The 24387-nt window shown below is 43.5% G+C and overlaps 1 protein-coding gene across 7 annotated transcripts in view; it reads left to right on the forward strand.

The window, feature by feature from the left end:
* Positions 1-24387, forward strand: part of dnah8 (dynein axonemal heavy chain 8) — a 133200-nt gene that overhangs the window by 67874 nt on the left and 40939 nt on the right. For all 7 annotated transcript variants that reach the window (XM_087142386.1, XM_087142390.1, XM_087142388.1 and 4 more), the window contains 23 exons: positions 209-322; positions 1689-1751; positions 2411-2649; positions 3465-3705; positions 4956-5155; positions 6006-6159; positions 8027-8190; positions 9223-9325; positions 10107-10211; positions 10506-10667; positions 11998-12222; positions 12771-12943; positions 13538-13716; positions 14511-14698; positions 15652-15846; positions 16456-16590; positions 17258-17419; positions 17998-18244; positions 19038-19279; positions 19856-19996; positions 20409-20652; positions 22319-22461; positions 24101-24235. In XM_087142386.1, coding sequence (XP_086998512.1) covers positions 209-322; positions 1689-1751; positions 2411-2649; positions 3465-3705; positions 4956-5155; positions 6006-6159; positions 8027-8190; positions 9223-9325; positions 10107-10211; positions 10506-10667; positions 11998-12222; positions 12771-12943; positions 13538-13716; positions 14511-14698; positions 15652-15846; positions 16456-16590; positions 17258-17419; positions 17998-18244; positions 19038-19279; positions 19856-19996; positions 20409-20652; positions 22319-22461; positions 24101-24235 — 3954 coding nt within the window. The remainder of the gene's footprint in view (positions 1-208; positions 323-1688; positions 1752-2410; positions 2650-3464; positions 3706-4955; positions 5156-6005; positions 6160-8026; positions 8191-9222; positions 9326-10106; positions 10212-10505; positions 10668-11997; positions 12223-12770; positions 12944-13537; positions 13717-14510; positions 14699-15651; positions 15847-16455; positions 16591-17257; positions 17420-17997; positions 18245-19037; positions 19280-19855; positions 19997-20408; positions 20653-22318; positions 22462-24100; positions 24236-24387) is intronic.

Below are 24387 nucleotides of genomic sequence, written 5' to 3' on the forward strand. Positions count from 1 at the left end.
TTATCATTGAAGTAAGCCTTTTATCTAACTCTGGCATTTGGGATTGAAAACAGACATAACTTTGATATCAAAAGTCTTAAGATCACCTGTTCATCTGCTTGGAAGGCATAATGAGGCAACGTAAGCCTTATCAGATAAGGGCAGCTTGGTTTATGCTTGGTTGTAATGATGTCTGGTTTACTCTGTGTTATTCGTGGGATTATTTCAGAGCAAAACCCAGACTACATTGGTCAAGATCCAGCCCGAGTTCAAAGCTGACCTTTTGGAATCTGTAGAGGTCTTTGCCACCACCACCGATGCCTTCTTTGATGATTACGACACGGTATGTCAGATATTTTAGAAACAGTTTGAGAGTATCACACTGTAATTCACCGAAGGAAGTGTGCGGGGACCCTGTCACCAGTGGACAACTTGTGATCGTTTTATTGGTTGCATTCAACGAGTCATGCGATCCAACACACATCCACCATTGTCACATGCAAAGACCCTGGTGTTGCGCACAGTAGTTAGATAGTAGATCAACCTCCAGGGTTCACAAATGGTAAAAATTTATGAGGAAAGGGCAAAGCGTCACACAGTGCTGGATCAACACAATACTGACAGGCATACCTAGCCCCAAAGGTACCCATTTTGCCATTCTACAAAGACTTCACCATTACTTCACATGAAAATAAGCCTCACTCTCTAGACTGGAACGTATTGTGTTGCAGTGGCTTACTAAATGCTTGCCCACTGCCGACCTCCAGGAAACGGTACATTGACATGTAGTGATCGGACCTTTCACATTGTGTAGGCTAGATTTGTCTGAATTTTGTGATTGCAGCAGGAAATAACTTGTGTGTCTAGGGAGGTCTCTGGCCAGCAGCTGCAACCACTTTGCATCAGATTTTCCACAATCATGGAAAATCATGGAAGAAAATCCTGGAAAAATGCTGTCCTGGAAGTTTGTGGAAAATGGGGGGGGGAAATAGGGTGTCCCGGAATCCTGTTAAAGGAGGGGAAAGTCCTGGCTAAGTCTTGGAAATCATGATCACGTAATGGTTATTTTGGATGTGCTTCTTGTGATGTGATATAAACTGAATGACAACTTTACAAGCTATTCTTGTCAGCCTGTAGTTGTGGCATTGGCAGTCTTCCAGTTCATACCCAAACATTTTTCTCAGCAAAATGTTGTTAAATGTCATAGAAATTAGACCAGACTTGAAGCTTTGCATGGTGGAGATAGACTGAAGAGAGGGCTTGCGGTGACACCATGTGGATAGATCTTTTATTGGAAGAGGTATGGTTCTGATAAGAACTGTTGACTGTGTCCCGGACCAGTGTGCTGTGTTCAACCAGTGTGCTCTGGTCGTCCTCAGCAGTGGAGACTGGTTCTTACCAGAACCAAACCTCTTGCATAAAAGAGATCTATCCATATAGTGTTACTGCAAGCCCCCTCTTTTAGTGTCATAGAAATTGTCACATATTAGTTCTGAAAAGTCCTTGAAGGTCATGGAATTTGGTTTCCAGATTTCTGTGAGAACCCTGATTGATATATATAGTCCTCCCAGCTGCAGTGAGTTGACTCGGACATAGCGATCATTTTCAGCTCATGTACATGTACAGATCATTTACAGTCCTGTGATACTATGTTTGTGAGAGTCATTTTCACCTGTTGTGACCGTGTTGCGTGCTGTGGTTTATTGCAGGGTGGCCCCATGGTGGAGGGCATTTCACCACAAGAAGCCAGTGACAGGCTGCAAGTGTATCAGGTAGGCAGTATATCCAGCTTCTTAGCAAAGTCTCCCTGTACCCTGTCCTTGGTAGGGGAGGCTGACTTAAGGTCAACTGGATTATCTGCCTTGGGCAGAGACACTCCTTGTCTTTCGAGGAAAGCCATGTTGGTGGGGAGTGTTCCGTTTATCGGTAGCAATTAATGTGACCATAATGTGTTCATTTTATAGTTGTCTGTGAACCGGTGAAAAGCATTCCCAATCAAAAGAGCCTCCGCTGCTAGGAAAATTACACCCTCTCTTGATCCAATAGTTGATGCGCAAGAGATTATTTGTGCATTTGGAAAATTTACACCAAGGTTTAAAGGTGAAACATTTTGTTGAGCTGTGCAGCCACATAAATTTGAACTTCTTGAATTTGTGTAAGTGGTGGCCTGGTTGTCATTCACATCTGAGTTTTAATAAAAAGATACAGAAATCACTGATTGAAAAAACCTAAATGATGCATTTTTCTGCACACAGAATTTGTAGATGACACACACCATAGTTCTTATGCAGACTGATATGACCATTATAACACTCCCCTTTGTCTTTGTAGTAGGAAGGCCTCAGTAGTTCATACACAGAGTCCTTGTTTGTAATCAGATGAATGACTTTGTGCACACAATTTCTCTTTTTTTGGGGGGTTCCCTGGCTAGACCCGCTTTGACGAGCTGTGGCGCAAGTTCACCACCTACTCGGCCGGTGAGCAGCTCTTTGGCCTGACGGTGACTGAATACCCGATGCTGTCCAAGACCAGGAAGGAACTGAACCTGCTACAGAAGCTGTATGGGCTGTACAATGCCGTCATCGACGGCATCAATGGCTACTACGACATACTATGGACCGAGGTGGACATTGAGAAGATCAACAATGAACTGCTGGACTTCCAGAACAGGTTGGTCATGTTGAAAATATGAAATATTCTGGAGTTTCACCCCCTTGGGAAATGAATTGTGGGACACATGTTGAAAAGACGGTGTTCCGCAAAATTTTCGTTTGTAGTTTATTTTGACGGTTTTTCATTCCTATGAGAATGAGCCTGTCAAATGATTTGGAAGAGAATTGGTTTGGGCCGCTTAGCAGCAAGGCACTCATACCACATCCTGTAGAAACATGTACGACTGTCATCTGCAGCGCCGACTAATCAGGATGGGTCGTCATTTGGAAAATCTGTGGAGACAAGGAGAGATTGCAAAATGAGTCTTTCATATGACGCACAAGTCGGGACTTGAACCTGCGTCACAGTGTAAAGGACAGAGAAAATACCACAGTGCTGTGGACCTGACTTTCTCAGCACTTGCAAGTGAATTAGGTTTGCTATTTTGGGTCAAACAGGGGGTGAGAGCTGTGTGCTTTATGCTGCAGCAGGTTCGGTTCCTTACATGTGCTTAGAGAACGAATAGCCAGGAATGAAAGTGCCAACAGAAACAAGAAATGAGGTGTGCAGGCATCACATTGGAGGGAAGACATTGTGTGCTTTCTCACATTCGCGCCTGTGGACCAGAACAAGCTGAACACACCTGACTAATTTCTGTTCGAATCATGGAATCTTAAAGATGGTCTCAGCTTGTATGTTGGAAAAACTTCCAACTAACCCGTCTGGTTTTTGCTGGTGAACGAGCGTTTGGAGTAAGGATGTATCTTGTCACTGTTCATCGTCCCCCACCCCCCCTGAAAGACATATAACGGTAGCATTTGTGTCCCTTAAAGGTGTCGGAAGCTGCCCAAGGGGCTGAAAGAGTGGCAGGCCTTCCTGGACCTGAAGCAGAAGATTGACGACTTCAACGAGACCTGCCCACTGCTGGAGCTGATGGCCAACAAGGCCATGAAGCAGCGGCACTGGGACCGCATCGCCAGCGTCACTGGCCACCAGTTTGACATCGAGTCAGACACCTTCTGCCTGCGCAATATCATGGAGGCCCCTCTCCTGCCCCACAAAGAGGATATCGAGGTAAAGTTCTGAGGAGCTTGTGCATACAGTTTGGGTTGAAATTTTACTGGAAAATCGAAGAGTTGGCCTATGTTTTGCAACTGTTCATTTTCGGCAGCTGATCAGCTAGCACATAGCAGAATAAATGTTCTGTTTGGTCAGATATAGAAAACAAATATGGTTTTCAAGAAAAAACAAAACCTTGAAAATTGGAATTGGAATTAAATTCTTTCAGTTGAAGTTTAAGTAATTTTTGACCACAGCTGTACATGAAATCTTAACAGTAGAACTGCAGAAATTCACCTGCATAAGTGCATTTTTGTTGATAATGGCAAACCGAGTGAGGCCTTCAAACAAAGCACTCTGTATGTTTGGCAAACTACAACAAAATTACTGATATTAAGGTCTCAAGACTCATTTTGAGGGATCTAGTCAATTAAAGTTATTTATTCATTTTAGTGAGGGTTTTTACCTTGCGCCAGCCTACATATGTATGCGGAATGTTCATAACACTATTTGCTTAGTGTTGTCTGAGAGCTCGCAAAAAAATTCACAAGCTTACTCGGATGGCATTCGAACCGAAAACCTTCGGCTTACAAGTGCAGAGTTTTAACCACTCGACCACCGAGCTTGCCAGGGTCTGCTGGCCGGTCCCAGTCAGATGTAGCACATCTACATTGAAAAATACATCATTGGAAGTACTCACGATTGCAAGAAATATCCCATGACCAAAGTTTCTACTGCGGCTAGAAAGAATACAACTGTCAGCGGAAGTCAAAGACTACCTACCGCAACCACGCTTTCTACTGTAACCTTAATCATGCCCTGGCCACACTGTATAAGTGAGGGCAGTGAATAAATTACATGTAATACGTGAGTGCAACACAGCATCATACATTAACCCTAACTCCCTATTTACTAGCAAACCTTCCACATCCTTGCAAATCTCAAAACCATACAGTAAACTGTGCACATAAATGGTTGGACTCTGTTCATTTGTAGTACGCCTACTCCCACATGAAACACAGCCGGTATACCGGTATGTAAATAGTACTCATCTTAACAGATTCCAACAAACCCTGGTGTTGGACTTTGGCTGGTTTGGGATTGTCAGAGTTGATGCAACCTCTCAAGGACAAGTGCGCTGGTCCAGGCTGTTGCCAGTTGATTTAGATTATTCCTTAGAAAGCCCCCCTCCTTCCAACAACTTCATTGGCGGCTACCAGTGGGGACAATCAACCAACATTTTCACATCTGTCTGCATCCCTCAGGATATCTGCATCTCGGCTGTCAAGGAGAAGGACATCGAGGCCAAGCTGGCCCAGGTGGTGGCCGAGTGGACCTCCCAGACGCTGTTCTTCGCCAACTTCAAGAATCGCGGGGAGTTGTTACTGAAGGGTGGGGAGACCATGGAGACGGTGGCCCTGATGGAAGACAGTCTCATGGTCCTGGGCTCCCTGCTCAGTAATAGGTAAGGTGTCCGTAGAACAATTCTGGAGCCAAACCGTCATCCAGGTTAATAAGGATACGGCAGTGATTCAATGAGGTTTTCTTGTGTGATTATAAATTCTCTGAGGAAATGCATCCAGAGGGAAGAAAACTCATCAACAGAGATGCAACGAAAATTGCTATCTATGACCAAACCAATGTGAAGTAGCCAACAGTGACATTGAAGAGGACAAAGATTTCTTTTAATTTTTCACTGCATAACTGTTGCTAGTGAGAGTCATAGGTTTATACGTTTTTGGAGGCTGCTCCAACAAATGTGTACATGCAAATTATGAGTTTCTTTACGCTACAGCTGATCAGAATTTTTTGGTCTGAATCAAGATGAAAGTTGTCAATTGGTTGGAAGTTACGGGATGTCTCTCATTTTAGTCAGATGCCTGCTGATTGGTCAGCATTTTAGGGACCAGATGTAGCGCAGATACCTCACGTGGTAATTTGCCCAATTTGTTTGCATATTGTAGCTGTTGCTGCTTGAAGCTCCATTCCAAAGACTAAGCTCAAGTTAAGTCGAGAAGCCCTCGTACGAGTCCGTCACAGCCATCCAGTCTCATGCAATGTCACAAGCTGTTCAAATGATCTATAGCAAGTGCAGTTCTCTTGTCATAGTTCATTCTTTTTATAATTATACATCTTGAAAAATATACATTATACATCTTGAAAATAGTTCATTCTGTTACTTGTAACCAGACATACATGTAGGACTGGACTTTCGGAACGACTGATTAAGATTGACTTGAGTGCAGTCCTGGCCTGTACACCGGTGGATGGTAGAAATAAATTCTTTTCTTCTCAATTTACCGCAATCTGCCCAGGTACAATGCACCGTTCAAGAAGGACATTCAGCTGTGGGTGCAGAAGCTGTCCAACTCCTCTGACATCATAGAGAACTGGCTGACGGTGCAGAACTTGTGGGTTTACCTGGAGGCGGTGTTTGTTGGGGGCGATATTGCCAAGCAGCTGCCACAGGTAACTGGCAGTGGCAGTGGGACTATGTTCTTAAAGTGGGGGGGGGCGGCTGTGAGACTATCAGGCATCGGCCATTAGGACTGATCCATGAAGCCCTGCCCCATTGTAGGACCTGCCAAGAATGAGGGGGCATGCCCCTCAGTCAAAAAAATTGGGAGGCACCCTCCCCCCCAAATACAGTAGAATCTGGGGCAAAATGCACACACCATGAACAGGGAGGGAATTGGTGCAAACACCCACGTGTGGCCGAAGTGAATTGGGCCTGAAAGTTTGGATAAATACTTAAAAATGTCCATGAAAATAGCTTTGTATTGTGACGAGGATGATTTTGGTGGAAGGAAAGAGTGTTGAGCAAGGTACATGTACATACTATTGGTGCATGCTGGCAAGATTCCAAATACCGTCAACTCTTGTTATAACAAAGTTGAAGGACCAGAAAATTACTTTGCCACAACCAGAACTTTTTAAAGGAGTTGAAAAACAAAGAAAACGCAAGTATTCAACGTTGTGTCAGTGCTAAAAAGGCCTTATTGATAATTGCATGGAAACTTACTTATTGAAACATTGGTTTAAACGTGAAATCGGGCAACACAATTTGTTGAAATTTAGATACAGTGGTCCCAGACTAATTGAATAATAAATAAAAGTAATGCAAATGTAGGCCTAGTCTGTTTCAATGCAATATTTGTTTATTTGAGAGTGGACATAAGGTCCTACTCAGCCTAAGACATATCTCGCGATATGTCAAATGTTGTAAGCTATTGAAAGAGATTCATACCATCTATAGTAGTATGCCATTATGAGAAAGACCACTGTATATGGATAAGACCATTCAGACTTTGTCGATCTCGGCAAGAAATGGGACAAGATGTTGTTAGGCAAGGGAGAACCCGAATAAGCCCATTCAGACGGATTAAAGTTTATACAAAACAACTCATCGCGGTTAGGAGGATAGTTTTAGAAAGCAAAATCAGGAGGCTCTTCACCACGACTGAGAGGGTGTTTTAGAAGGAAAATTGGGGAGCCTAGGAGTTTTGTTTTGGAGAAGGAAAGCCACCTGACTAACCGTTAAGCCTACAGTAAAGCAAATGTAGTCTGTTTCAATGCAATATTTCTTGGATGCTCAGATTGGCCCTCGGAGCATTTTTCAAACCTTACATTTTTGCTGTAAGGACCTTTCAGCACTGAGCTTATGTCAAGAAGTTGGGATTCTCAGAAGTTGCTCTTTATTTTGAGGGTTTTTTTATAATAGTGTTCTTTATAATGAGAATCAGCTATAATGATAATTAAACTATACATGACAGGTTAGGAGTTGACTGGGGTACGAGTTGACCTGGGTGTGAGTTGACTGTGGTACGAGTTGACTGGGGTATGAGTTGACTGGGGTATGAGTTGACTGGGGTATGAGTTGACTGGGGTACGAGTTCACCAGGACAACCTCGTTCACTGGTTTATCCAAAGTGTTACAACTGAGTTCGGATGCGCCTTTTTCAAGACAATGGTGTTCATTCATTCATGATAGGAGGGATACCATCAAGGTATCATTAGAAAGAATACTGCTTCTACTTTTCAGAGATCCTTATTCATTATAATCATATCTCATGGTTTGGGCATATTAACCCCTTTCCTCAGGGTTTGTTTTTTTCTGGGACACCCTGTAGTGTTTTCTATAATGAGAGTTGGCTATAATGATAATTAGACTTTATGTAAACTTTATGACCAAGGAAAGTGTACGTGAACATACAAGACAAATCAAAGGGACATTCCAAAATTGAAATGTGAAGTTATCAATAATGTTTACTGTTCAGAAGTTGATGGCATGGAGGAGTTATTTTAGGTGTTGAATTTTTTTTCTGGGCATTTGTAGGAAGCCAAGAGGTTTGGCAACATTGACAAGTCGTGGGTGAAGATCATGCAGCGTGCCCACGAGGTGGATAACGTGGTCCAGTGCTGCGTCGGGGACGAGACCCTGGGACAGCTGCTGCCGCACCTGTTGGAACAACTGGAAATCTGCCAGAAGTCCCTCACCGGGTGAGAAACTCAAATTACCACTCCTCGTTTACCGTTCTTGGCTTGTTCAGTCAGCCAGTGGTGTAGTTGAGTCCAGGACCCTTCACAAGTCCAGTCGCAAATCCTTTCCCAAGACCAGTCACAAGTGCAGTGCCTTTGTCGGGTGTCGTTTGAGTAACTTGTGCCTTGGCTTGAGACTGAATGACTTGCAGAGCGTTGATGAGGCGGACTTAAGTACAAGTGGTGGTGTCAGCTGTGTTGCCTCTTTTGCTGTCAGTAATCACACAATCCTCTCAATTATCACTGTTGAGTACAGCTGCTGGCTCTAACCGCTGTTAATTTATTCAGGTCTAGAAAACAAAAACTGTCTCCTTAATTTAGAGCTGTCATATAGACCGATTGTGCCAGTTTTATCACATGATCTGTAGTGGGTATCAACCCCACAGCCAAGTTATGGTACAGCACATCAGTAGTCTGAGTATGGTACCTACCGTCGGCTTTATCTGTGGTAAATTATACTTATGAAACACTTTGCTTTCTGTGTGTGCTGTGTTTATTAATATTTAATACTCACTATAGGTCATATGACTAGCTGGCGTAATTGGTATACTGTAATCAACATGTCTCACTGATGGTAATTTCAAAATTTTAAGCTCCTTTTAATTCACCCCTTTGCGTTTTCATCAAAGGGTAACATCAAAGCCATTGCTTTCTGCAATCTCAGTTGTCTTTCTTTATAAATATTATCTGGATTTCTGTTGACAGGCACAAATTAATAACAAAAAGAAATGTTTAACAAATTTCATTTTACTTCATGCAACACGTTCTTTTCCTTTTGAAGTCACATACTTTTAACATTTTGAAGCCAAAATATCAGTTGACACAAACACGGCCTTGCATAGACAAGAAGCAAAATCTTTTCTGTTCTGTCCATGAGTAAACTATTCTCTAAACTTGAACTTTTACTTCTTTGCTTTCCTTTTCTTCAATTCCACCTTGCAACAATTATGCAATGATTGATTTAATTCAACGATACTGTGTTCAACCTGACAGGTACTTGGAGAAGAAGCGACTCGTCTTTCCCCGCTTCTTCTTTGTGTCTGACCCCGCACTGCTGGAGATTCTGGGTCAGGCCAGCGACTCGCACACAATCCAGGTAGGGCTTTAACCCACTTTGAGAAGTCAAACCTCTGTTTGCAAGATGCAGAGTCTGCAAAGTATAATAAGAGCCATTTGCTGTTGCAGTTTTTGTCTGCCTAAACAGAGGCTACATCCAAATCTGTTGTCTAGAGCTAGGTCTAGGTCTTCACTCCATTGCATACACGCGGAGACGCACAGACAATTGACCTAGCCGAAGCTCTGGAAGCTTGTTTTGGACATGGCCTTAGGCTGGCCTTAAGTACAGCAACAGGAGACTACATATACTTCTCAGAGTGTTGGAAAAAATCTCAAACAGCGAGTAAAACGTTAAATAATGAATACTAAAACTAGCTTCTAAACAGAAATTTTATGTATATATTACCAAACTCTCCTGACCATTTTAAGTGGTCAAATTGTGGTTTGGTTTACATTTTAAAAATTGAAAATTTCAAATCATAGGCCTTAATAACTTTCCTATATAGTTTTAATAGGACAAATGTAAATTTTGATCAAAAAGGAAGCTGTTGCCAGCCAAGTGTGACATTGTTGTGAATTGGGTGTGCATGTAGGCAATTTTTGTACATAAAAAGGATCAGTATTCAATGGTGTACCTTTTGATGTCCGGCATCATGGCCGTTATATACTATCAAGCAACTCAGCTGGCCTTGATTTGTGGGCATTGCTGTGACCCTGCTACTCTAAGAAGCCGAACTTTCAGTTGTGCTGTTGTATGCATTGGTATTTCAAGCCTTAATTGCATTTGTTGAGGACAGAAATGTTGTTATCCGTTTGCACAGGCTCATCTGCTTGGCGTGTTTGAGAACGTGAATGAGGTTGAGTTCCATGAGAAGGATTACGATCGCATCGTCTCCTGCATTTCCAAGGAAGGAGAGGTGGTTCCAGTGAGTACATCTTCCAGTTGTTGGCTTGCAAGCATCATATGTCATGATTAACTATCCCCCCTGGTTTTGATTGCGGGAAGTGGTGTTAATCTGTTAGTTACTAAAAAGAAATTATGAGTGGTCTTGTGTCTGGTGTTGTGGTGTGGTATGTACAGTCTTGTCCTGATCATTTTGTCTGGTCTTGTGATGGTCTTGACAACAGTTATGCACTGCAGAATAAACAGGATGAATTTACAGAAAACTGAACAAAGACCTGTACATGCCAGTGACTGCTGAGTGTATACTTCCTTGCAGTTGGATCAGCCAGTCATTGCGAAGGGCAATGTGGAGATGTGGTTAGGAGAGCTACTCATCATGCAGCAGAAGTCCCTCCACTCTGTCATCAGAGAGGCCCACAGGGTCATCAACGACTCCTCCTTTGAGCTGCTTGGATTCCTCAATAACTACATCGCTCAGGTAAGTCTCAAAAAGAGGCATCATTGCTTAATAAGTGACAAGCTGATGAGTTGAGTGGTTCGGCTTTGTGGTTGTTCCTGCTGGAGGATATCTGGGATTCTTTGTATTGCAGTCCTTCGTTTCTAGAAAATCCAGGAGAGCTGTAAACCGTTCTCCTAAAATCGGTCAGGAGAGCAAATCACTCTCCTCAAAATGAACCTAATGTTTAAGTACAAAAGCAGGGTAAATTCAGTTCTTTCACTGTCCATTGTGATACCATCTGTTGTCATAGTTCATTTTAATCAGTTCTTGTATGTTAGAAACATTATAGTTGGTTTCTCTCAAACTGAAATGCTTATCACACTAGTGTTATCTTTGAAAAAAGAAATTCTTTTTCAATTAAAAAAAATCCCTGTCAAAATAAAGTCTCATCATGTCTGACAAGTTTTTTATTTTCAGTATTACAAGTGCAACAACTTATCTTTAATGGCAACAGATAGAACAGAATTCCTCACCGAAGCCTGATGCCTCCAGTGTTGTTGCAAAATGACTGGCGCAAGCTGGGAGAGATTCAATCTCACGTTCTGGTGCATCACTTCTCCAGTTAGCTGGATTCACCCAAAACAGAAAATGAATGACTGAATTATTTAAACCTGAAATTATCGAGTTGATCGTGCAACCATGCACATAAGGCGTGTGCCTGTGTGAGCACAATATGCACGTTAGCGAATCTTTCGTGGTGATCATGAGAGTGTTTGCACACGATTATTGTCTGACACATTGATAGAATCTCCTGTGCGAAGTCGCTTCAATGGAGCCCCACAGTCGTAGTGTACGCACGCTATTACCACGCAGCATAATATTTAATCTTAAGGCACACCGGTTGTGCACTGAGCGCCCTCGTAAACTCGATAACTATTGGCTGTCGAGGATCGAAAAACTGGCTACTGGCCAATAAAAACACTTTTGCTAGGTAGGCATTCAGATGTTGTGATTCCGTGACACTGGTCTTGCTGTATTGATTGGTGCCATGTCTTTTATCACAGCCTATTTCATCCGTATTTGCATCACACCGAGTTAGCATATTCCACGTGTTCTACCTATCCAGATTATGGTCACCTTAATCCATTGCTCATCGTTCAAGTTTTATTTGCCAGACATTATGCTGGAGATATTATGGAACCTGTGTTGCATCGAATGCAGCCCTGTCTACCACAGAGTCTGATTCAACCAATCTTGCATTGCCCTAGGTTGGAGTACCAGGCAATTTTGGACCTGCAACACTAGCATTGATATCACATCAGTGATGGCCATGTGTTAATGGCTTCCAATTTTACCAATCGTCTTTAAGGTCGGTCTGCTGGGCATCCAGATGCTGTGGACCCGGGATGCCGAGGACGCCCTGACCGTGGCCAGGTCGGACAAGAAGATCATGCAAGTCACCAACGTCAAGTTCCTGGACCTGCTGAACACGTTGATCGAGCAGACCACACACGACCTGACCAAGATGGAACGAGTCAAGTACGAGACGCTGGTTACCATTCACGTGCATCAGAGGGATATCTTCAATGATTTGGTGCGTTCCAATGTCGAAAGTGATCATTGTGAGCCAACTGCACAAAATCTGTTAAAAGTCACCAGAGTTGTTTTGGAGTGAATAATTTTTTAGCAAAATCATGTGCTATGGATAACAGGGTAACAACCTGTGTGAAATAGAAACATGAAAAGGAGACAAATGTCTCTGTGATGAAAATGTAAAATGTCAGACTATCCTCATGACTCTAAGTTGGTGGCTCAATGACTGGGAATAGTAACGAAATTCTCTCTAGATATTAAGTATTGGGTTATGATTTTTCTATTGACTTTTATCTGTTGAATGGAGTGATGGAGTCATCATGTTGGATTATTTTAGTATTTTTCACAGTTGCTTCTTTGCTCTTTAGTTCCTCTGAAACTTTCGGCCAGGTTTATCAATTACTGGTCTCCTCTCTCTAGAATCTTTTTTCTTTATTGGACCATAGAGATATGGCAGTGTGGGATTATCGAGAGAGGATAGACCATTTCTAGTGGAAAGTCTCAGATAAACTGCAGTTGGAAACTCTTCCCTTGTTTTGTTCATCACAGACCATCCAGCACATCCGGTCCCCCACCGACTTTGAGTGGCTGAAGCAGGCCAGGTTCTACTTCAAGGAGGACACCGACCAGTGCATCGTTTCCATCACTGATGTGGACTTCATCTATCAGAACGAGTTCCTGGGCTGCACCGACAGACTGGTTATCACACCACTTACTGACAGGTGCGTGATTAAATCTAAAAGAGGGGGGAGGTGTAAAATTCAAAACTCCACAACATCTCAGTGCATTTGTTCTTTTCATTCTGAGCCTGTTGAATTTTCCAGTGATGAAAATCCGATGTACCGTTCTTGCAAAACACCAAGTTTTCTTAGAGAGTCAGCCCAAATTGTTAACTTTTCCGACTGACATGCACAACGCACATGGTCCCGCATGTGTAAGGGCAGGAACTTATCAATGACAACAGAAGTCTAGATCAGATGGAATTGAAACTTCACAGGTGCACCCACTGCGATTGTCTTTACAAAAAAGATTGAGCATGGGACAGTCAAGATCCCGGGAAGGGGCAAATCACCTCCCCACTCCACTGTGCAATGGTCCAAAAGAGCCCAGCTCTTGTAGGGTTAACCCTTGGTGGTGCCCAAGGCTGATTACCTTCTTCCAGCCGACTTTAGAGTGCCAAGGGCCTTTGAGAAATGTGGACTGCTGGTTCACCAGCTACTAACCGGAGGCAGTGATTGTCTTTTTGTTTTATCAAAGCAAAGTCTCTGGACAAGAAGTTCCTTTTTGTGTACATTCAATGTGGCTTTGATCGGCAGGTGCTACATCACCTTGGCCCAGGCTCTGGGCATGAGTATGGGAGGGGCTCCGGCAGGCCCCGCAGGCACAGGCAAGACGGAGACCACCAAGGACATGGGCAAAGCCCTGGGCAAGTATGTGGTGGTCTTCAACTGCTCGGACCAGATGGACTACAGGGGGCTGGGACGGATCTACAAAGGTAAGAAACAGATTGGTGCAGGCAAACTCGCTGCTGCAAGTGTGGGAAGGAATGTAATGTTATTATGCCATTAAAGGAGTTGGCATCAAGGTGGATTAAGATTGATTTTGTTTTTGTTTCTAAGGTGACAGGTATTATTTTTTGTGAATGACTGTTGCTGGAATTTTGCTTATAAAAAAAAAAAATAAATTCCATTGAAAAAAAAGCAATATGCTTTGTCGACGCCAGATGTACATTACAGAGCAGTGCGTTTTGACAAAATGGAAAGCGCATACATGTAGACTGATTCAGGAAGGACGTGTAATGAGTAAAATGGAAATCATGTGAGGAAATTCACAATGTTACTGAACCATCCCCAGAGAATTCAAATCAAAAGGAGGGCTAACTGCCAAAATGGCCGATATTATGCAGCTTCTTTACTCTGGCATCGTTTCACAATAGTCTTGTCAAACCCCTTCCTGTTACTGCATGGGATATCATGACCATTCAAAGAATTTCTCCCATTCATTAATTCACCCTCATCTCACTTGGTTGATGTCCATTGTCTTTGAAAGGTCTTAGCCAATGTAATATTGCTATACTTAAGGATTTTCAAGATGTATTTTTTGCGTTGGGGAGATGTTAATTATTATTAATATAAATTAATATACGTTGGGTAAGGGCAAACCCGTTATATATAATATACTTAAGGATATTGACCCACAAGCCGGAAATTTGACCTTAGGGCATATACTTGTACCACTCATTCCTAAATGGTAAACTTGGGTGATTGGTGTATTAATCCCCCCCCTCAGGCCTTGCGCAGTCTGGCAGCTGGGGCTGCTTTGATGAGTTCAACCGTATCGAGCTGCCCGTTCTCTCCGTGGCTGCCCAGCAGATTGCCATCGTCCTGATTGCCAAGAAGGAGAGGAAGAGCGAGTTTATCTTCTCAGACGGTGACGTGGTGTCTCTCAATCCGGAGTTTGGTCTCTTCCTGACCATGGTGAGTCAAAGGGGGAGGGGAGGGGGAAGCAGATGCCAGGATTAGAAAACTCATGTTGTGTCCTTGAATACTGTCACAGGCAGTCAGAAATGGTCACATGGCCAGTCTGAAAAAAAATTATATTATGTCAGCCGACCTTGTCATGATAATAAACTGCACTTGGCTGGCATGTGCTCACAGTCTCGAGGCAGAGAACGGCAGCTGCTTCCGTCCAACAGGAGTGTCTGTATTTTACCACAGAATAGACTATTTATAACCATTTATCAGTTGGACTAGTTAGCACGATGTAACAAAAGTAACTTTTGACTACTGGGGTGTTAAATAATCCTGTAGTGAATGGTATGCATTACTGCTCCAGAAGAAAAGCATGTAGGAAGGATAAAAACCACCCACAAAGGGATTCGTTGTTAAGATGTTTTTTCAGAGATTGCATATTTGAATCTCAGTCGTCAGTTTTGTGTTGAAGAAAAAGCTACATTGCAGCAAGTCATTACCTAATTTTTGCATCCATTTCAGATACTAATCACGACAAGCCAACAGCACTGTGTCAACTTACTGCATCTTTCCTTCCCTCTGAATGAAACGGCCACGAGTTAAATCACAAAATATCCTGATAAAAACCGTAGACTTTGATTTGGCTCCAAAAAGAACTCATTATAACTCGGCTTCATTCAGAAATTGTCTAACCACAGCATTTCTGTCAGACGATGGTTCACAGTAGCACCATGGATCTCCATTGTAAGTGAGTGGGGTTCTGAAAACACTAGTGGACTCAACGTGTCAGATGTCCTGATGACAGACAGAGCTCACTGTCCAAAATGTAGAGTCCACCACTGTGTCAGGACCGCACTCACAAAACTGATAATGCCACTGCCGCACACTTTCATCCTGTTACTACGTCCACCCTGCGAACCTTCAAACCGTGGAAATTAAGCATTTGTAATCCCCTGTAGAACCCCGGCTACGCTGGGCGGCAGGAGTTGCCGGAGAATCTCAAGATCCAGTTCCGCAGCGTGGCCATGATGGTCCCCGACCGTCAGATCATCATGAGGGTCAAGCTAGCCAGCTGCGGCTTCCAGGAAAATGTACTCCTTGCCCAGAAATTCTACACCCTCTACAAGCTGTGCGAGGAACAGCTCACCAAACAGGTAACGAGAGATCACAGTGCGGCTTTCATGTAATGGTATTGTCGTGTCCTGCACATGATTTTAACTTCTGAACCAGCGAGCTTTTGAAATTGAAAATGCTTGAGTGGTTGGTCCATTGTGACTGAATATATCATGTTGCGTTCTCGAAATTATCTTATGATAATAGTGACCGCAAGCTGCCTGATTTTCTTTGTAATTTTGCTAAAAGAGCACGAGTACCACCATTCAAGAAGTACGCATGACCCTAACAGTCCTCAGTCCTCCAACAGGTGAAGGATTGAGGAGTGTCAGGGATAATGTTTGGCTCGTGAAGATTTTGTGACAGTATGCCTGTAATTGGTTGGTCAAATTTGCCTGTAATGAATTTCTTCTCCCATGCGCTCATGTAGAACTGCTGTGCCACTGGTTTGACTTACAGACTCAAATGTCAGAATTCTCGCATGTCCAAATACCGCTCAAAGTTGTTTTTCTCTGATTTGGATTTAGTGGCCTGATGGAGAATGCCGTGCCAACTTCAACACAAATACACTATGTCTTACAGAGGCATCTGGCATTGAAGTAACTGTCTCGCAGTGACGGCGATCAGCCATTTGTTTCTCATACGTACAGGTGCACTACGACTTTGGTCTGAGGAACATCCTGTCAGTGCTTCGCACTCTGGGAGCCAACAAGAGAGCCCGGCCTGAAGACAGCGAGTCCACCATCGTCATGAGAGTCCTCCGGGACATGAACCTGTCCAAACTGGTGAGGCACACGTACTGGGGGAGATTTATCTGTGCTGTAGACGAGCACTTTAATTTCATTGCCAGAGTAGGACTTTTGGGCGTAACCTTTGGAGCATTTCTACTGGAAGAGAAATGAAAACATCTACCTACTTGTAGGAACTGGAAGCATAAAGTGGAAATGAAATCCAAGAGGACGGCATATTACTTTAGTGCTTGAAATGCTGCTGTAGTTGTTCATGGGGTCTTTCACTCTTCTGTCCTTCTGGTGCACGGTTGCTATTCGGCTCTGAAAAGATTGTGTGGGCTGGCTTCACATTTGGTTATGGGTGGCCTACAGATATTAAAGCCAATGCAGCGGTGGAATAGAGGGATTGCATAGCTGCCATTTTGCTGGCCAGTGCTTTTGCTCCACCGGGTATGCACAAAGGAGGTTTCCCTGTGGAACAAAAGAACTGCCCTGCAAGATGGCTACCTTGCAAGGGATCAAGAGCACATGTATGCTCAAAATGAAGTCATTTGGAATGGCCAGTACATGCTTTGGCATAGGCCAGCTCTGCCACATGGAACATGTTGGGCTGGTGTGGCATTGGACGTTTCTATTTCCAACTGTCCAATGACCTTGGCCCTCTGATATACAGTAATTATATAATTCTGATACAATATTTGTCTTTGTCGCTTGCCGCAAGGTTGATGAGGATGAGCCTCTGTTCCTGAGCTTGATCAGCGATCTGTTCCCAGGCATTCAGTTGGACAATGCGACCTACGAGGAGTTACAGGTTGCCGTGGCCAATCAGGTGGATGCCATGGGAGTCATTAACCATCCCGCTTGGAACCTTAAAGTTGTACAGGTGTGTAGAACTTGCAGTCAACTTTCATTGACTGTGGTACCCACTGCTATATCAAATTTAAACTAGCTAGTTCGCACTGCAGTTTGCGCCATAGTCGAATGGGTAAGACGTGGGCTGTAGCAAGCAGAAAGGTGCGAGTTCTTGTTCAACCCATGCAGTTACTCCCGTAAGTCTTTTTAGAAATTTTGGCATTGATTTTGTTTCCTTGGTGAGGGAAAATATTTGATTATTAAAATACAGTTCCACCAGTAGACTGTATCTCAGTCTTGCTTGTGCAGACATTGGATGTAGAGGTTAACGCTTGTTTGCCTACTTGTGATGACAAAGAACCAACGCACACATGTTTATGCATATGCTGGGTGTGTAGTATGCATTGCTAATTTTCAGTTGAATGTGCACAAATCCTAGGTCTCTTTGCCTGAGGCTGTAACTGTTATTCACTAGTCACGGCAAGTACTGTCACAATTACATCCACCGCAAACAGTGAACCTCAAAGCTTACTTGTGTTTGTGAAGACTGGTGAGTACCTCTGAAGTCCTCGTGAAATACTTGACCAGAACACAATCGTCATTCCACAGCTGTTCGAGACCCAGCGCGTGCGTCATGGCATGATGACCTTGGGACCCAGCGGCGCCGGCAAGAGCGTCTGCATCCACGTCCTGATGAAGGCCATGGGGGACTGCGGGAACCCGCACAAGGAGATGCGCATGAACCCCAAGGCCATCACGGCACCGCAGATGTTTGGCCGGCTGGACGTGGCCACCAACGACTGGACAGATGGGATCTTCTCCACCCTGTGGAGGAAGACGCTCAAAGCAAAGAAAGGTAGAGCAATGCGTGATGCGCACTATCTGTCAGCATTCAGACTTATCAAGAGCCATTGTACATTTTAACACTGATCGTCCTTAACAGTGATTTGAAGCTGATCGCAGTGATAGAAATACGGAAATGAAACTCGTTGCTCCTCGGGCCTATCCTTAACATTATCCAAGGCTATACTGCTCTGCTTTCTCATAATGTTTGATCTGAACTTGGGTTCAGGGTGTAGCGAGTGTTGGATTGAAATTGTTGACCTAATAGGAAGCATCTCAAAAGTCAGCTTGACACTTTTCCCTCTGGAACGTCTCTTTTCCAAATACTGCGTGTTCCTGGTGGGGATGCACTGTATTCTTTCTAGGAACACTGCTAGTGTGCACAGACATTTACAGCAGACATTCAGGACCATCCTCTGCTCTGAGAAGGGACCAGCAGGTGCTTTCGATTTGAGCAAGCAGTGTTCTTGTTTGGACATCATTGGCCTGAGCGACTTTGAGATGTTCCCCTACCCCAGAGTTTGGAGCCTTTCAACTGAGAATTTGAGATTGTTCAAATAGAAAAGACGGTGTGGCAGTGTCTAGCTGTGCATGTGGAGTCTAACTCATGCATGCCGTGTGCATTCTTAAATGTAAGGTGTCTGCATTTGGTCAACTTGCGAGCACCTTGGTGGTGGAAAGACAAGTTGAGTGTGGGCGTGTCACATGCGACCTGTTCCAGTGACTTTAGTTGAATGTTGGTACAAAATTGAATGCAATTGTGCACTTGCTCAGCGATTAATGATTGCATCGCTTTGCTCCCACAGGCGAGCACATCTGGATTGTGTTAGACGGCCCAGTGGACGCCATCTGGATCGAGAACCTCAACAGCGTCCTGGACGACAACAAGACCCTGACCCTGGCCAACGGCGACCGCATCCCCATGTCCCCCAACTGCAAGATCGTCTTTGAGGTCCACAACATTGACAATGCCTCTCCAGCTACCGTGTCCAGGAACGGCATGGTGTACATGAGCAGCTCAGCGCTGGATTGGAAACCCATTCTAGAGGTTGGTACAATCTACTCTTTAGTAACTGGTATTATGCTGGGGTTCCTGCAGCCTGGAAAAGTTGTTGCTTTCCAGGCCTGGAAAAAGTCATGGAAGTTTGTACAAGTAACTAATGTCATGGAAAAGTCGTGGAATTTTTCAAACATTTTGTGTGATTTCTATTATCGGAAATAAGTGCATAAAATGTATGATTTATTCGCAACTTTAAAAGTCGCATTATTGGGTCATGGATTTTCATGAATTGGTCATAGAAAAGTCTTGAAATTTAATTGGCCTTTAGTTGCAGGAAGCCTGTATGTGATAAAAACCAGGCATGCACTTTGAAACATCAGGAAAATGATGACGAGCAGAGCAGTGCCACTGGTTCTTTTCAGAACCGCAAATTCTCACAAAAGAGATACATCCATGGTGCTACCGCAAACCTACTTTCTATTAAAACTTAGTAAGTTCAAAATTATGTACTGTTGATTTGAATTTTGATATTTAGGTTTAAATCGGCTGTATGATATGCACAGTCTTATTTTATACAGCTGGAAAAACTCTAGTTGGTAATCTTTGTTTTGTTCTGCATTGTAGGGCTGGCTTCGAGGGCAACCACCCGGCGAAGCAGCTGTACTCAGGGACCTGTATGACAAGATCTTTGATGACCTGTACCGTTACGTCTCTCTCAACCTCCATGCCAAGATGGATATACTAGAGTGCAACTACATTAGACAGGTAATGCGTCTTGTACAGGAAAACTTTGCTGCACCAACATCATTTGGGAAGCTTACTCTGTAGCAAGTGCTGTCCGAGGGCAGACTTCAACACCTGTTCCCCTTGGCATGCACATTTCTATTAGGAGGCAATTCAAGTGACTGTTGGGTAGAACAAAGAAATTGTCTGGAGTAACGTTTGAATCTGTAACCTCGCAGACGTTCTGCTGTTAGGGTTAGTTTGATGACGCATGTGGGGTGTTGTTGAATGACCCTGCCACCGATAATGTGACAAACTCTATGACGTTTTGCTCCAAACTGTCCTGAATCCTCCACAAAATCAACTCGTCGGAGAACCAGTGGCACATTTTCATCGCTAGACAAGGATGGCATAACCACAGCATTTTACCAGCCTGTTCATGTTTTGTTCACAGTCAGTTGACCTGCTGGACGGCCTGATACCAGTCAAGGACGAGCACGATCACAGCGTCTTGCCTGCCTCTTACTTGGAGAAGCTCTTCATCTTTGCTCTCATGTGGAGTCTGGGAGCCTTGCTGGAGTTGGACGACAGGGCCAAGATGGAGGAATTCATGCTGGCTCATGGAAGTAAACTCAAATACCCTCTCATCGAGGAAGGCAGCAGCCACACGATCTTTGAGTTTGTCGTCAGTGCTCAGGGTAGGTGACCACTGCATCAGGGTATCCAGCTTTTGGAGTCGGGGGGCGAGGGAGGGGGGATTCATTCTACATGATGTTGGGGAAGACAACAAATCAAAAGCCTTCCCAGTCTCAACATCCTTGCTTTTATTTCCTGGTGTCGTGTTCTGAGCATTTTGGTGCTGACATTTGATAATTCCCAATTAATCTCTTTCCTGCTCACAAACAGTGTGAATAGGATGCAGCATGGAGCTTCGATCTCAAAGAACAAGCACATGCAAAATACAATTGTGCAGTTATGAAATGTGGATCAGATATCCTGTTGTTTAGTAGACATTTGCCCCATCCTTTAGCAATGCCCCCTCCCCAAAAAGTAGAGAAAAGGGTAGAAGTCAGTCTCAAACACGGGAGCTTAAAACATTAACACTTTAACATAATAAATGTCAAACAGCACCCTCGGGTGTCAAATTATATCCAGTCAATCCCCCCATCCAGCACATAAGGCAGATGCCGTACCCTTTAATGTTATCCTACGGTAGTTAGAACCCTGCTCACCTATGAAGTATTATTTATTTTAAAAAAAGCAAGTGGCCCCACCACCCCCACCCCAGCCCCCGCACTAGAGACACCACTGGACCACAGTCACAGTATCCAGCCATAAAATGATAAACAAGAAACACAGACTGTCTCATTCATACAGTGAAGTATTGCTTGATAATGGATCTTTTCCATGAGATATGTAAACAAGGCAGGTGCATGCGCATTACTACCACTGGTTGGCAAAGTTGACGTAACGATACAAATCTCCATGTGCGCACAACTGTGAGCACATACACGCCGTTTCTGTACTTTTATAGTTTGACATGAGTACAAAACTTAAACACAAGGAATTATTACTTTCCAACCTCAGGACATAGAAAACTTCACTTAGTTTCGAGAAAAGCATGCTTGCCAACTAGTGGTAGTAGCGCCCTGTTTAATTTAAATTTTTCATGGGAAAGGTCCATTGGATGGTTTGTTCGGTAACCGTACATCATGATGCATGAGTGAAGTTATTTTATTTTTTGATGTACATCTACATAGCCATAATACAAATAAGCCAGTTGGATATTCCAACAGTGCATGCATTCCCAAAGTGAATCACCTCGGAGATCATTTGGGATGAGCAGCACGCACGCGCGATTGTCTGCCCCAGCATATAGCCATACGATGACTCCCATTCATGCTCTGTTCCTGCAAGACCTTGCCTTCTTGAAACGCTCAAAACTGGCTCATTCTTATGCTGGTTTTGGCATGGAGCATTTATCGTACATTTTGCAATGAATGCAATGAGTGATAATTATTGATGAATGCAATTTATCAGGGTGTGTCATTAAAGACACCTCCTATCTCTTGTTTCACCGTGCTCAATTGATGTTCCTTTTGCTGTGGTGTTAGAGTGCCTGAGGCTTTTTGATGGCTGTCAAAACCAAGTACCTTCCTAGCCTTCGGTCTTTCTAGGAATTCCTTCTCTCCGCCTCCTAAATACACTCATGAAAAGGGCTTCTAATGGGATAGCCCTTTCATACCCAAAAAGGAAAAAAAAAGTTCAGTAGAGAGATTCGGGGTCTTGAAATACTTGACCAGTTGTTCAACAGACTAGAGACAGAAATGTTCACACGTCGTGTGAATGTGTTGTGTGCTACAGGTGAATGGGAGCATTGGTCCAACAGGGTCCAGGAGTACCTGTACCCCAGTGACTCGGTGCCCGTCTACACCTCCATCCTGGTCCCCAATGTGGACAACGTCAGATCCAACTTCCTGATTGATACCGTCTGCAAACAGCACAAGGTAATCAGCAAACGTTATTTTTATGCTAAGTGGCTTCAAAACGTTGCAAACTTTGAAATCATGGTACCGTAATTGTGAGAGTGCTGCATATTTTTGGAGTCTGTGGTTTTTAAGACAAGAGACAAGTGCCCTGTTCTTGTCATCTTTGAAAATCTATGATACCCCCAACTAGAATAGAGAAAATGTTACTTCTGTTTGTTCTTTCTTGAAGGGAGCCTCTTCAAAATCATAAAGTTCTTTATAGGGGTCATCATTTTTGGCATCATTTTCACGAGCATATAAACCGTATGCTGGGGAGGGGGTTAATTTGTTGCGTACATGTTAAAAATGACAATTATTATAGACGGGCCATTGTTTATGCTTCCCGCTGGTATGTGCACACAGTCTGGTTGTAGTTTCAACTCCCGTTGCACACACGTGCAGGCTGTTTCACATGGTTCCAGAACGAACGCGATGGATGATACAAGAGTACATAGCCCTCGTGTGAAGAAACTGGCCCACACGCATGCGTGCGTGCAATGCCTATATCACGTGTTTCTTGCCAGTAGCAAAGTGGAATTCTGAGCCTACCAGGTGACTTGCTCCGATGTCACATAGACAGGGACATTGTTTTTCCTCCTGCCACTTTTTTCTGGTTGTCCACTGCAGATTAACAGTCGTACATCTTGAGTTAGAATGGGTCCTCAGGCATCAGAGAGAAATCGCAGTGTTTCGTTTATTCATTTTGCTCTCTTAGAGGGGGGCCAAGAAAAAGAGTACTCTTTGTATGCTTTTGAAAATAACGACAAAAATGGACAACTCCATATTCCATTTATAGCTTGTCTTTCCAATTGTACATCATGCATCTAATTGTAAATGTGCGTGTGATATACAGTTGTTTTCGACTGTGATCTATCTTGAAGCAGTGAACATGTACCATGTTACAGTGTGATATACAGTTGTTTTCAACTGTGATCTATCTTGAAGCAGTGAACATGTACTATGTTACAGTGTGATATACAGTTGTTTTCAACTGTGATCTATCTTGAAGCAGTGAACATGGACTATGTTACAGTGTGATATACAGTTGTTTTCAACTGTGATCTATCTTGAAGCAGTGAACATGTACTATGTTACAGTGTGATATACAGTTGTTTTCAACTGTGATCTATCTTGAAGCAGTGAACATGTACTATGTTACAGTGTGATATACAGTTGTTTTCAACTGTGATCTATCTTGAAGCAGTGAACATGGACTATGTTACAGTGTGATATACAGTTGTTTTCAACTGTGATCTATCTTGAAGCAGTGAACATGTACTATGTTACAGTGTGATATACAGTTGTTTTCAACTGTGATCTATCTTGAAGCAGTGAACATGGACTATGTTACAGTGTGATATACAGTTGTTTTCAACTGTGATCTATCTTGAAGCAGTGAACATGCACTAAGTTACAGTTGTGTTTCAATCTGCCTGATGTTCTTGTATAGCCCTCATATGCTGAATTTGATATTCCTTACCCAAGTTAACAACTGAGTGCGCTGAAATTGTCTACAACCGTTCAAAAATGACAACTTCTGGTGTAAGATTGTATCTTTGTCTGGTGTGTTCATATATCTGGTCTATTCTCGAGGTCTTATTCTTTTCTTCGCCTTCAGGCTGTTTTGTTGATCGGTGAGCAGGGCACGGCCAAGACCGTGATGATCAAAGGCTACATGTCCAAGTACAACCCCGACGTTCACATGAGCAAGAGTTTCAACTTCTCGTCGGCCACCACCCCGATGATGTTCCAGGTAACTCTTCCCGTCTGATTGACCATTAAGAAGAGGTACATGTATGAGGAGGATGGAACAGACGAACGCATCACTCTGGGGAGGTACCAACTTGATCAAGTGGGTGACCTGATCAGCCTTGGGACAACAGTTGGTTCTTGTTGATGGGCTTG

This window comes from Acanthaster planci, linkage group LG10 (genome assembly GCF_054643075.1).
Source record: "Acanthaster planci isolate LZ-2023a linkage group LG10, COTS_SCS, whole genome shotgun sequence".
Lineage (NCBI taxonomy): Eukaryota > Metazoa > Echinodermata > Asteroidea > Valvatida > Acanthasteridae > Acanthaster > Acanthaster planci.